Source organism: Panicum hallii, chromosome 4 (assembly GCF_002211085.1).
Source record: "Panicum hallii strain FIL2 chromosome 4, PHallii_v3.1, whole genome shotgun sequence".
Taxonomy (NCBI): domain Eukaryota; kingdom Viridiplantae; phylum Streptophyta; class Magnoliopsida; order Poales; family Poaceae; genus Panicum; species Panicum hallii.
The window spans coordinates 1,759,252-1,773,098 of record NC_038045.1 but is presented as its reverse complement, the minus strand read 5'-3'; the positions used below and the strand labels follow the sequence as shown (position 1 = coordinate 1,773,098).

Below are 13,847 nucleotides of genomic sequence, written 5' to 3'. Positions count from 1 at the left end.
GGGAGACCGGGAAACGGCCCGCCTCCTGGTCTCGATCAACCGGCTGCCTTCCTCGCGTCTCATCGATCACTACTCCATCTCGCTCCCTATTCAAACAAAACGTCCTCTCCTTGTAATTGGAATTAACCTCACAGTGTTCTTGCCGTCTTCAATTCGCACACGAAACTGACCTTGTCCTGCCATTGTTTCCCGGGCATCAGCAGTAGTCGCCTGCTGGCGCCTGCCTACACCTATAAAGCAGCTCCAAACCTTCATACGCCGGCTACTTACTACTACTGCTCCCTTATCCTTACCTTCTCTTCTCCATTGCGAAGCGCTTCCTCTTCATCGGATTGATCTATACTAGGCTAGGGTGCTAGCTAGCTAGGTCTTTGTGCAGCAGTGAACTCTCGGACACCATGTATAGCGCGAGTGCCATGGAGGCCGAGGATTTCGGGAAATCATGGCTCGGCCTAGGGATAGGCGGCGGCGATCTGAAGCGGAGCCACGGCGAGCGGAGGTCGTCTTCGGCGGTGCGGCTCGACCTGCTGTTCCCGCAGAGCGTCAAGGAAGAAGCTGCGGTGGGCGCCAAGGCAGAGAACGGTGCTCGGAAGAGGTTGAAGATCACCGATGACGACGACGCCCGCCTATCGCACGAGCCGAGCCCGAGCGACGACGGCGGCGACGGCAGCGCAGGCACGAGGAAGAAGCTCCGGCTCACCAAGGAGCAGTCGACCCTGCTCGAGGACACCTTCCGCGCCCACAACATACTATCCCACGTAAGCATGTCCTCTACCTCGTATCAGTTACTCTAGTGGCATGAACATGAACAAGTGTCTGTAGAACATCTCTTGATGCAGCATGGATGTTCGTTTTCTGTCGAAATCCTCATGCATGTAGGACTACTAGAAATCACTGTATTCTTCAGGTCTCTAAGCTGAGTGGCTGACGAAAAGATTGTTTGGCGTTTGGCAGGCTCAGAAGCACGAGCTCGCGCGGCAGGTGAATCTAAGCGCGAGACAGGTGGAAGTGTGGTTCCAGAACAGGAGAGCAAGGTATGTGGAAGCCAATAACGATAGGCATCTGAGCTCGCTATCTGTCTCACTATCTGCATGCTCTGAACTTGCCATCGTACGTGCTCCGAAATCTTTACAGAACGAAGCTGAAGCAAACGGAGGTGGACTGCGAGATCCTGAAGCGGTGCTGCGAGAGCCTGACCGGCGAGAACCAGCGGCTGAAGCACGAGCTCGCGCAGCTGCAGCGGTCGGCGGCGGCGGCGGCCGGGCTCTACGTGCAGCTCCCGCGGCGGGCCGCGGCGACGGCCACCGTCTGCCCGTCCTGCGAGAAGGTCACCGTGACGACGAGCGGCGGCGAGACAAGCAAGAGCTCCAGCAGCTATTCCTCCTGAGCGAGAGGCGGCCGAAGCGTATGCTTCAATTCATGCTTGGCTCGGTTCGATGAGATGGTTTAGTTTCGAGGTTTCATGAGAGTTTGTGTAGGTAAAGTGTGTGCATGCATGCTAATAACTCTGGTGCCCTTATTACACACACGGTATAGCTTTAGGGATGCAGCTGGTCTGCAAAATTCTGCATGCTGTTGCAACATGCATGCAAGCCTTGTGCTATAGATAGATGAAAAAATATAGTTGTAATATGATCAGGTCAATGAACTGATTTGAGTCTTAGGATAAACTCAAAGATCATTCAGCACCAATTATGTAGCCACACGCCAATTTCTTCTTAATTTGTTATATATGTTTGCTATGCTTCATTGTACATAGCAAACCCTATATTATTGTTATATAGCAATTTTGATTTATTGTATTTATTATATTTTCCCGTATTGCCGTCTTTGTTATGTCCTTCCTTATTACTTCTGCTCAGAGATGTTTTCTGTGTGTACTTCTGAAGTACGGTTACCCCTCACGAGTCAACTTAGGTTACCTGTTACCACCACCTATATGTTTCGTAAGCAGCAGCCAGTTTTGTTGTCCACCTACACTGGTTTCTCTTGAGGGGATCAAATAATTCCAACCATGGTGACGAAAATGATCAGAAAAAACATGAGGAAATCATAGCACTTCTGGCTGGACTACGGGGGGCTGCTTGTGCTTGACTGCTACCCTGGCCATCATGCCCAACAAAAAATGATGCTGCCTCCCTTCTCTGGCCTCCCGGTCCTCCCCCAACCTCCTCCCACAGGCATGAACATCGTTGCCTGCCGAGTCAAGCGACAAATGAGGCCGGGTAGCAGCCAAACACCACATCGGCAGCAGCTCAGCCAAATCTCGATCACACCGACCAAGACAGTACACGCCCCACTACGTACATGCATGGCCTTGTACGTGAGGTATACCTGAAGCTGCTGTAAATTTAAAATTTACTCGCAGAGTTCGTGCGTCGAACACGCCCCACCGTGACGGATGTTGTGATTCTGAAAATGCATGTCACGTCGAACTGACACCAACCAGGCCACTGATGAAAATGGAGCGAAAAAGAATGGGCATGAACAAGCTGGCCCAGGTACAACTCAGACGATTGTTGGCTAGTCCAAACGCAGATGGGCACAAGCGCAAACGTGAAACTTTCCCCGGAGAGACGGACCCGCTCCCTGACAGGCCACAGGACACCATCGCGGACACGACGCCGCACGTTGTTCTGGCCGGCGAAGGCGGAAACGACGGCAGGCTAGGTTGTGCCCGGCGACAACCAACCAATAAGCTACTAGCTGGAGCGTAAAACGTCACTAGCTCGCGTTGTGGACGACGCTTTGGTTCAGTACTTCAGTACTGTTGGATGCTGACTCATGCGTGCTACCTCTGATGGAGTGCTAGCTCCTGCTAATCGCTATATATGGAGTAGACTAGATACTAATTAGCAGGCTCTGAACTCAGAAGGGTTGGGCTTTTTCGTAGGAGGTCGAACCAAAGGCTGAATAAGCGTCTATGTGTTGGTAACACTGGCTTCAGCTTAGGGTCACGTGCGTGATTAGAGTTATTTGCATCGCAGAAGCATTTTGGGCTTCCGTGCAACATCCTGGCCCTATATATTTCAGGCCTACCGTACCATATGTAAATAAACAGAGAGAGTACATGCAAACGGACCAATAAAAGCGACAGAAAATATGAACGAAGTTAATAGTTGACGACGTAACCGCATGCAACCAAATGTTAAAAACGATGATGAAAAAAATTATAGTTTCTAAACCAATTTTTCAAATTGAATTTTAATTGTACCATTGTATTCTTTACCTCGAGAACTTTGGAATTAGAACACACTTGATCACGTTTTTAATAAAATAAGTTTAGAGTATTCTTTTAAAAGGTAGAACAATTTGATTGTGAAGGTGGAACAATTGTTCCTGCTTCACAAATAAATTGTTCCACATTCGTAAATAAATTATTCCGTATTCGCAAATAAATTTCTCTACCCTCATGACAAAATAGAAATTGTTCCGAGAATAAAATAAAATAGTATGGAACAAAATAAAAATGTTCCAAAAAGAAAATTCATCCAAATATTATAAAGTGTGGTCTAGTTTTAAATATCTTGACTTAAGCAATACAATGGTACCATCGGAGTTTAATTTGACTAATTCATTTGCGAATAACAGATTTTTTTTTGTCTTAATGTATGTTTACACGAAGTTCTATACGTTTGCGTGAGGCTCCTGCTCTACAGCTGCTGGGCTGGGCCGCTGTCCGTAGGCTGCGAGGCGGGGATCAGGCTGCTACGCTGGGCCTTCTGCGACGCTGCGACACCCAGTCTCGCGTGCGACTGCGATGATTTGCGCCCAAAGAGAACGTGAGCGGCCTCAACGGCGTCCTCCGGCTCGTCTGCTCGTTGTCCCGCCAGGTCAAGTCGTCTCCCCCAGAAAAGCACGCGAGGCGAGATCACTCGGCCGAACGCCCAAAACGACGCAGCGCGCAGCAGAACCGTGCCGCCCCGGCCAACCCCCTGCCGCCACATCTCGCCGACACAACCGCTCCACTCCGACGACCCCACCCAGCCCGAGAAGCCGACGCCCGAATCGGCTCCGAGCCGGCGCGCGCATAAAAGCAAAGCCCCGCCTAACTCCACTCCCGCTTCGACAGAGCAGCACGCTGATCACACACACGGAGTTCCAGTGCCGCGGCAGAGCCAGAGCGAGCAAGAAGCTTAGGCGCGCGGCGATGGAGATGGTCCTGGACTGGCGCGCGCTGGGCTCCCTGCTCGCGACGCTCATGGTGTTCCGCACTGCCGTGCGGGACTTCCTGCCGCCGGAGGCGAAGGCGTGCCTGCGCCGCCTCCTCGCGCGGGTCGCCGCCGCGCTCCGCCCGCCCAGGGGCACCGTCCTCATCGACGAGGCCGACGGCGCCAGCGGGGGCGCCAACGACCACTACGACTCGGCGCAGCTCTACCTCGGCGCGCGCTGCCTCGCCACGGCGCCCGCCGTGCGCCTGCACAAGCCGCGCCACTCGCCCCGCCCCGTCGCCTCGCTCCCGGACGCGCACGCCACGCACGACGTCTTCCGGGGCGTCCGCATCACGTGGACCTCCACCGCGCGCGCCGTCGAGCGGGGCGGCGGGCACGGCCCGTACGGCGCGTTTGGCCGCGGCGGCGGCGACCAGCGCACCCTCGAGCTCCAGTTCCCGCGCCAGCACCGGGACCTCATCCACGACCACTACATCCCGCACCTCATCGCCGAGGCCGCCAGGATGCGGCTCAAGTCGCGGGAGCGCAGGCTCTACACCAACCGCGCCACGGGGCCCGGCGACGACCACCACCGCCTCTGGAGCTCGCACGCCTTCGCGCACCCGTCCACCTTCGACACGCTCGCCGTCGACCCGGCGCTGCGCGAGGAGATCCGCGCCGACCTCCTCCGCTTCGCCGCGCGCCGGGACCACTACGCGCGCGTCGGCCGCGCCTGGAAGCGCGGCTACCTGCTCCACGGCCCGCCGGGCACGGGCAAGACCAGCCTCGTCGCCGCGATCGCCAACCTGCTCGAGTTCGACGTCTACGACCTGGAGCTCACCACGGTGCCCACCAACTCCCACCTCCGCCGCCTGCTCGTCTCCACCACGCCCAAGTCCGTCGTAGTCGTCGAGGACATCGACTGCTCCCTCGACCTCTCCGACCGCAACAAGAAGAAGAAGGGCGTCGGCGGCGGCACCGACAAGGAGACCGCGGCGCAGCTCGCCATGGTGTCGCCGGCCGCCGCGGCGGCCATGGCGGCGGCGGGGCGCGAATCCATAAGTCTCTCCGGGGTGCTCAACTTCGTGGACGGCCTCTGGTCGTCCTGCGTCGGCGAGCGGCTGATGGTGTTCACGACGAACCACCCGGAGCGGCTGGACCCGGCGCTGCTCCGCCCGGGCCGCATGGACCGCAAGATCGAGCTCGGCTACTGCACGGCCCCCGCGCTGCGCGTGCTCGCCAAGAACTACCTCGGCGTCGGCGACGAGGGCTGCGAGGACGCCGACGCCGACGCCGACCCTGGCGCGGTGACCAGCCTCATGGCCGAGGCGGAGGGCCTGCTCGCCGCCGCCGCGGTGCGCATCACGCCCGCCGACATCGCCGAGGTGTTCATGGGCTGCGACGGCGCGGGCGCCGCCGCCGCCCTGAGGAAGCTCGTGGACGAGCTGCGGCGGAGGCGTGACGGTGCGGCGGCCGCAGCAGTGGCGCCGGACGAATCCGCGGAGGACACGACGGAGTGATCGAAGCCTGGGATCATCGTACGTGGCGGCGCGACGATGATGCATGGCTGCCTCGTCAGCTTTTCACTAGCTTGATCGATGCTGCTGAGCTGATGGTGGAGGTGGTTTAGCTGTTAGGATCGGAGTATGACGGGGCACTGCGTCTGTCTGTACGTGCTGGTGTTGTGTAGATAGGGTGCTTCTTTGTTTGCCTCACGTTTGTGTTGGGTTGGTTGTGTATTGTGTTATGCCGCAAGCATGCATCTTTGGCAATGGATGCTGATCAACCAGGCAACCAAGCAGGATGACGCATATGGACATGACAGAGCTCGTTCATTGCATGATCCAATGGTTTATCTTGCTACATTCCTTTTTCAGCTTAGGTGTAAAGTACTGAAACGCAGGGCGACTGGATCACGTCTGAAGGCACAAGAAAGTTGCGCACCATCTTGGCTAGGAGACCGATGATAGCAATTGCTTCAGCAATTCATTCTTTCAATCCCTCGGTGGACACTGATACTTTTAGTCGAGTAAATTTCACCGGCCGTTCTTAAATTTGCCCCGAGCTCTCATCCGGGTCCCGGTACTCTTAAAATATACATAATAATCCTTAAGCTTGTTCCGCGCTCTCATCCCCACCCTTAATCGCATATGGACCTATTTGAGGGTGTGGTATAAGTTGTGCATTTTGAGAGTACGAGAATTGAGAGTACGAGAATTGGGATGAGAACTCGGAAAAAGTTTAAGGATAGGGATGAGAGTGCGGGATGAGAACTCCGGACAAATTTAAGAGTGGGGATGAGAGCGCGGAACAAGTTTAAGGACCATTATATGCATTTTAGGAGTACCGGGACCGGGATGAGAACTAAGGATAAATTTAAGCACCGCCGGTGAAATTTACTCCTTTCAGTTTTTATGCACACTTAACCCTGCTTCTTGGGACCACTCCGTGGATCCAGATTCTAGCTCTTCTTTTTTTTTATATCTCTGTCTTACTTGCTGAAATTTGTAAAGAAATATTTTACCTTTGCATGTTACGTTGAACCTTAGCATTTGCTGTCCTTTTATGTCAGACTCTCCCTTTGGATTTATCATCAATCTTAATGCCGTCATGTTCCCTGTTGCAGGTTAATCCTCTTGTTCTTGTTCAGATGGATGGAGAATTTTTGCGGACTTGCAGTTAACAAGAGCAACCATTGTTGTGAGCACCATGGAAAACATGGCAAAAGGTGCAAAAGCTGAGCTCAGTGACATCATCAACAGCTATCAGGTGACCAGCACAGTAAAGGAACACTCTTATCCAAAGTTCACAGCACTTGTACACATAGCTCAGGATTCCTGGTTTCCACAGTGTTTTCCCACATTGATGAGCTGCACCTGAAATTTCCTTCCACTGTCACCACTTACCAGCTTCAGGAAAAATAGAATCACAATGATCATACTCTTTTATGATGAACAAGTACATGCAACTTCTTACATGTTTTCCTACTTCCGTGCGTTATTCCAGCATTTCAAACAGGCTCTGAGCCACTAACCCCTGAAATTTCCGCCAGAGGCAGAGGCTCCATGTTCCCAAACAGTTTCTCTATCTGTTAAATCTACCTGGACAAGTGGACATGCTCACTTTGAGGCATCAACATTGACAAACCAACAGTGCACTTAACCAGTACAAGAATTCTGAAGCATCAGGAGGTGAAACAGGCTGGATATATTTTTGGCAGTTTTAGAGCTTAAACCTGTACCTTAAGCTGCAAATTGAAAAGAAAAGGAGGAAAGTAGCCTGTTGTATGATGCGTCTCATGCCAACTTTTTCGAAGCTTTGACGAGCAGGCGACGAGAGGAGCCCACCGCGAGCAACCAGGTCCGGGGAGGAACCGGCAAGAGGGGGCATGGCGGCTTGATCCATGCGTCTAGGGCGTGCGGATTTGGCGGAGGCGAGTGCGAGATGCTTGGCAGTGGGGCAACCGGAGCCAGCCGGTGGCGGCGCAAGCTCGCCGGAAGCGATTTTCGCCGATCTGAAATATTTGCATGTATTTACATTTACCCCCCTGATTTGGATCCAGATTACTAATCGCGATCCGAATATTTACAGATAACCCTCTTTTGTGGATGAGGATTTTGCAAAGTACCCCCTGGCTGGCTCTCTTCCTCTTCCGCTCGGAGCATCTCCGGTAGGAGTTCTAAATTGGTCTATCTTGAGATACAGAGCTTAAGGGAAAAAATAGCCTCTATAACAGGAGTTCTATTTTATAAAAAACTGGCAAATCAATTTAGGACTCAGTCTTCGGGTCCTAGATATAGGACTCAATTGTTTGGGTTCTATCTACCTTTCGCCACGAAATCTAACTGATATAGACTTCTTTCCCCGATGCCTCCGCTCCAATCTTTTCCCAATTAGTTGTAAAGGACATAATTTGAGACCCCGCTGTTGGAGTATAAGCTTTTTTTAACACTAAACATATTAAATATGTCGCTAATATAAATTATAGGATCCAAATATAGAATTTATGGTTGGAGATGCTCTCACCGGCTAATCCTCCTGCCCTGCCGCCGCCGGTCGCCGCCGCCGCCTGCTGTACTGTCCAGGAAGCGCAGAGCGCCGTGCCGTTGCTTCCTGCCTCCAGCTCTCCGCTCCTCTGCGCTGAGCCATGAAAAAAGGACCAAGGGCGCATAAATCGCCTCCCGAGCGGCGACCAAGACATGGCCCACGGGTGAGATGACAAGCGCCGCTCGCCGGAGCTTCAAGTGCCAGCTGTGGCTGAGGAGGAAGAGGAAAGCGACCGCCATGACAGGAAATGGAACACGGGCCACCGCACCTGCCTTGGCTATTCATTTGTTAGCGGTTGACTTTGACGAGAGAAAGAGAGGCAAAGAGGTCAATGCTTGAAAGAGGGGCCCCGATCACGCTGCGTGTTCTAATTTTAGTTATAATGGTGGATTAAGATTGTAATATTTCCCACTTTGAGATAATCCACATTGACGAACCTACTGTCAGAGCAACTACCTAGCCATAGTACAAGAATTCTGAAGCATCAGGAAGTGAAGCAGGGCAGATGCGTTTTTTTACTGTTTTCGAGCTTGAATCTGTTTTAACCTGCGAATTAAAAAAAGAAGAAGGAAAGTTGACCTGTTGTATGGTGCGTCTCATGCATACTTTTCTAAGCTTCGACGAGCAGGCTGAATTCTTTTTTCAGTTGCAAGCCAGGCATGCAGTTCAGCTGTAGTAACTTGGTAAGCTGATACATTCTGACGCTGCTGTCTTCGTGAACCAAGTGTCAAATTCTACATGTTTACCTTTCAAAAGAAAAAATCTATAAGTTTGCCAGATCGTCCCCAAAATTGAACATATTGTAATAACAAATTGACAGGTTTCCGGTCTTTCAAGTCATGCGATGTTGAACGAAACTAAAATTCTGTAAGGACATAGGCGCACATGACATCGCCGTGTTTCAGTTTCAGATGCGCATTGAGGCATAGATGATTTTTACAGGCAATGAAAGGAATCATATTCATTTCAGGCTTTAGCTAAGAGCTGAAGAACTGGAGTGGACAGAGGGCATGACCAGTTGCCCACATAGAGTGGGGTAATGCTGGGGTTACCAGCTTACAGACAATGCCAGTACAACTTCACACTAGTGCTCAAGCTGACAAATTTTAGCGATCCTGAAGGTCAACAACACTGATGCCAAAGAGTTTTCTGACAATGAAGCTTGCATTATTTGACACTACCATGACCAAGTTTACCCTTGAACAAAAGGCCTGAATCAACAACTTCAGTTGGTAAAATAATGGCATGATATTCCTCGTGGTCATGGCAGGCTAATCCTCTTTGCTTTGGTTCAGATGTATGGATAACTTTTTCCAGACTTGCAGTTAACATGAACAACCATTGCTGTGAACACCATGGCAAGCAATGCAAAAGCTGAGCCTTCACATTGTGGATATGGATTCACCATCCATGGCAGGCTAATAGTAGAACTGGACTGAACATGGAGGGCTTGCCCATATAGAGTAGGGAGATGCAGGAGAGGTTACCAGCTTACAGACAATTCCAATGCAACTTAACATTAGTGCTCTCAAGCCGACAAATTTAAGCGAAGTCAAGTGATCCCCTACACAAATAAAATGTAGAGAACCTGAAGGTCAACAACACTTGATGCTAAAGAGTTCTCCAACCATGAAGTTTACATTATTCGATGCTACCATGAACCAGTTTACTCTTGACTTCCCCTAAAAAAAAGGTTTACTCTTGACCAAGAATACCAAATCAGAAACTTCGATTGACAAAATAATGCCATGATGGCATGAAGTTCCTCGTTGCAGGCTAATCCTCTTGTTCTTGTTCGGATGGATGGAGAATTTTTGCAGACTTGCAGTTAACAAGAATAACCATTGTTGTGAACATCATGGAAAACATGGCAAACGATGCAAAAGCTGGGCCAGTGCCATCATCAACAGCTATCAGGTAACCAACGAAGTAAACGAACACTCTTATCCAAAGTTCACAACACTCGTAAGAAAAAAGCTCAGGATTCCTGGTTTCCACATTGTTTTCCCACATTGGTGAGCTGCACCTGCTCACACTCTGAATTTGTTTCCTTCCACTGTCACCACTCACCAGCTTCAGGAAATATATAATCACAATGATCATAGCCTTTTATGATCAACAAGTACTTGGAACTTGCTTTTTTCTCCTACTTCTGTGCCTTACTCCAGCATTTCAGACAGGCCCTGAGCCTCTAATCCCTGAAATTTAAGTTGTACCAATCATAGTGGTAGCTGTTCTAAGATGCAGGGCCAAAGATAACTAAATATTATAAACTGCAATTAACTGAAACATTTGTTCTTAGATGCACGACCAAAGATTACTAAATATTATAACTGCAATTAACTGAAACATTGATTTAGGATTTTAAAAGGTAACAACAGCATAGAGTGCAAATTAAATGTTATTCGAGTGTAAAGTGCTTGAAACAACTACATACTATATAGCCGAGACCTGCGAGGTTCATGAGCTTGAGTGCAAGGTTACCTGCAAGGAATCAAGCATTCATAAGCATTAAGTAGGTCTTTTTTAAAAACATTTTTCTAGCGCTAACACCCACGGGACATTTGAACTCACATACTTGACACACTAACTGAAGTCAAGCAGAGGCCATTTGTTCACGACTCTGTACCTGACATCAAACATAAGATAACTAATACAGAGATTCCCATGTATTCTTAATTTGTTATTTTATAATGGATGCTCCATCCTGAGCAACAGACATTTTCTGAGAGTAGCAGAGAAAAAAAAATCATGTAATCATCAGTGCATTTGTGGCATCTGAAAAGCATTGAAATTGTACGATTTCTAAGTACATTCTTCACATAAGTTGGTGCAGGTTGGAGAAAATAGTAGGAAATTTGGTTATAAGATCAGCTTGGAAGGACGATGATGCCCATGCAGCACATGATAGAAACGAAAATTAATTGAACATGCAGGTCCATGGAGTCAAACAGCTGATATGCTTGCATGCATTTGTTGACAAAACAATTGTTGATCTCTTCTTCTAGTTAATCTAGCTTTTACATGCTTGATTTTTTTTCCCAGTTGGGCAGTACAGCAAAACAATACTGATGTTGGAGCTGTGGATCAGTTCTCATACAGAAAATGGTTACAGCTAGATTCAAATTTGAATATGAAATTGGGAAGTTATGAAACATCCGCGAATATTTTTGTTCACACTGTGACTACAGACGCAATGGACCAAAAAATGCATAACCGAGCCACTTACCAATGACAGCTAATTTTTTAATTTATAAGTTTTACAGAGAGATGTTCTCAGCTATAGTATACACAGGGTCAGGAGCATCATAAAAGGGCAGTAATAGCCAGTAAGGTAACATTCCCGTGACAACAAAAAGAGATAGCATGTAAATCCATTACCAAAAACACATGCAAAACAGTTAAAGAAAACATATGCAAAGTACAAGCTAGCATAACAATCTTTGGACTCAATATTTTACCCAAGATCCAATTCCAACCTATCTCTCCTCGAATGGGGGCAGTAATTTCAATAACGGGAAGCAATGAGTACTAACATGATAATACCTGGTATCAGAAAGTTCAGCAACATCTTGGCCCAAAATGCATGTGATTGAATGAATAATATTTTCAAGAGGAAGAATCTCAGGAGTCATCACTGTGGCAACAAAACGTGCAAAACCAATGGCAACAGATCGAACACAGGCAAGTTAAAGATACACAGGGATAACCAAAAGTTAAATTATTCATAGAGGTTGATGCCAACCTTGTGCAGAGAACCATCCCCATAGCAGAGGATAGAACAAGCAGCAGAAACAAATGACATGCTAACAAGCCCATCAACATACAAGGTCCCATCTGTTAGAACACTTGTTAACTAGTTTAATCAGCAAAATGGCCAATGGATGCCATCTCGCATCGCCTGTCATATCAACCAGCACGCCAGGTCCATCTTAGGTTGGCAACTGGCTGGGAGCTCACTATAAGGCCCAGGTGAGTCTAATATATATCTAAGAAGGATCCACAGAGCCATTTAACTAAACACCTTCCAGGAGGTACTCCACTAGGACTCTCATCGTGCATTGATGCCAATATAGTAGATCTGTTGGATTGGACAAGGTCAAGTTTCAGCCTTTCTGCATGACCCATAATTAAAGATTAAGAGAACAAAGCAAAAACATACCTTCTACTGCAACCATAGCATCCAGGAAGAACCGTATGTAGGCTTCTCGGTCACCTGTGCGAAGAATGGGGAGCAGATTCCAAGCTGCATTGAATATTAGCTCATGGCGCAACCTGCAACAGCGAAGAAACAGTTGCCTTGGTCAGCTCAATCGCCACCAGCGAGAGACGAATTGGGGGCGAGGGAGGGGGAGAGGGGGGCGGCGCACGAACCTTTGGGGGAAGGGATGACGTAGTGGTGGAGGAGGTTGGGAGGACCTCGGGGAAGTTGACCTCGAGGTGCGCGGAGCCCGAGGGTGAGCCGGCAGAGGCGGTGGTGGAGGAGGCGATGAGCTCGTGGGGCTCGTGGATGTAGGTCAAGTGGCCAGCCATCGCCGGCCATCGCCACCAGCGACGGAGCGGGGGCGGCCGGACGGGAGCATGGGTTCGGCGGCTGCCGCCGCGTGGTTGCATTGGATCCCTCGCCGTCTCAGCTGGCCGCCGCCGCGTTCGCGGTGCTCCGGCGACGCCGCGGAAGCATCTCCTAGGGGGGCCCGCGCAAGGGGAAGTTGGATTGGTGGAAGCGGCTGGGCGCGTGGATTTGACGGAGGCGAGCACGATACGCTTGGCGGCGGGGCTACCGGAGCTGGGGCGGCGGCGGCGGGAGCTCGCCAGGAACCACATCGCCGAGAAGGAATAAAACTGCAAATAACCCCTCGAAGCGACCCAAGATTTTTCAATTACCCCCCAGTTTGGATCGCGATCCATAGTCGCGAACCAAATATTTACACATAGAACCCTATATCGGATCGTGACTATTAATCGCGGTCCGAATATTTTCATATAGATCTCTATATCGCGATCCGATTATTTGCATGTATCACCTTGGTGTGGACGAGAATTTTGCAATGTGCTCCCTGGCTGGCCGGTTCTCGCTCTCTTCCCTCACCGACGGCTGCTAAGCCTCCAGTGCTGTCGCTACTGGCCGCCGCCGCCGCCTGTGCTCCCGGCCACGAAGCGCAGAGCCCCAACCCTCCATCCTACGATCCTCTACGTTGAGCCAAAGGAAAAAAACAGGCCTGGAGGCGCAGCAATCGTCTCACGAGTTCCGAGCAGCTGACCGGAGTTTGTAGTGGGAACCCGTGTCCGGGGAGGGAGACTAACTCACGAAAGGTCCAGAGCTGTTGACTCTTGACTATTTTAGGACACCACCAAAGACAGAGTTTGTTGTTGGAATCACTCCTCACTTTAGCAAGTGTTTATAACAAACACTCCCTCACTCCGGTGGACGCAAAATACACACGAACAGAATAGCACAAGCTAGTAATATTTTTGGTCCATACCATTCACCGGCTCACATCGTTTTCTACTCATATATAAACTCAAAGGTACATGCAAACTGATAAGGGCAGCCAAGTCACTCGGCGAGCACTGATCCATGATCCTAAACTTAGCTACTGCAAATGATCATGCACACACTAATCAAAAGGCTAATGGCCGCACATGTCC

The 13,847-nt window shown here is 50.0% G+C and overlaps 2 protein-coding genes and 1 long non-coding RNA gene across 4 annotated transcripts; 2 read left to right on the top strand and 1 right to left on the bottom strand.

Annotated features, from left to right (window-relative positions):
• The first annotated feature begins 293 nt into the window (after positions 1–293).
• Positions 294–1,818, top strand: LOC112890811 (homeobox-leucine zipper protein HOX18-like). Its single transcript, XM_025957672.1, has 3 exons — positions 294–758; positions 955–1,034; positions 1,135–1,818. The coding sequence occupies exons 1-3, from the start codon at positions 399–401 to the stop codon at positions 1,385–1,387; spliced, it is 693 nt and encodes a 230-aa protein (XP_025813457.1). The 5' UTR covers positions 294–398; the 3' UTR covers positions 1,388–1,818.
• Positions 1,819–4,075: 2,257 nt separating this feature from the next.
• Positions 4,076–5,999, top strand: LOC112889858 (AAA-ATPase At3g28580-like). The gene has a single exon (XM_025956639.1). It carries the CDS (start codon positions 4,151–4,153, stop codon positions 5,669–5,671), a length of 1,521 nt encoding a protein of 506 aa, XP_025812424.1. The 5' UTR covers positions 4,076–4,150; the 3' UTR covers positions 5,672–5,999.
• Positions 6,000–9,717: 3,718 nt separating this feature from the next.
• Positions 9,718–13,364, bottom strand: LOC112888521. 2 transcript variants are annotated; one of them, XR_003227829.1, is made up of 4 exons: positions 12,573–13,364; positions 12,361–12,473; positions 10,773–12,279; positions 9,718–10,682 (listed from the first exon to the last, which is right to left on the bottom strand). It is a non-coding gene; the product is annotated as an uncharacterized LOC112888521 (long non-coding RNA). The 2 variants fall into 2 exon arrangements; XR_003227830.1 differs by having other exon boundaries at positions 11,745–12,279.
• Between the last annotated feature and the right edge of the window lie 483 nt (positions 13,365–13,847).

What these genes read in the sequence shown, in the direction of transcription:
- LOC112890811 (XM_025957672.1), top strand. Translation starts at nt 399, where the DNA reads ATGTATAGCGCGAGTGCCATGGAGGCCGAGGATTTCGGGAAATCATGG. An exon ending in CCCACAACATACTATCCCAC is followed by an intron (nt 759 to 954) that starts GTAAGCATGTCC and finishes GGCGTTTGGCAG; the next exon opens with GCTCAGAAGCACGAGCTCGC. An exon ending in TTCCAGAACAGGAGAGCAAG is followed by an intron (nt 1,035 to 1,134) that starts GTATGTGGAAGC and finishes AAATCTTTACAG; the next exon opens with AACGAAGCTGAAGCAAACGG.
- LOC112889858 (XM_025956639.1), top strand. Translation starts at nt 4,151, where the DNA reads ATGGAGATGGTCCTGGACTGGCGCGCGCTGGGCTCCCTGCTCGCGACG.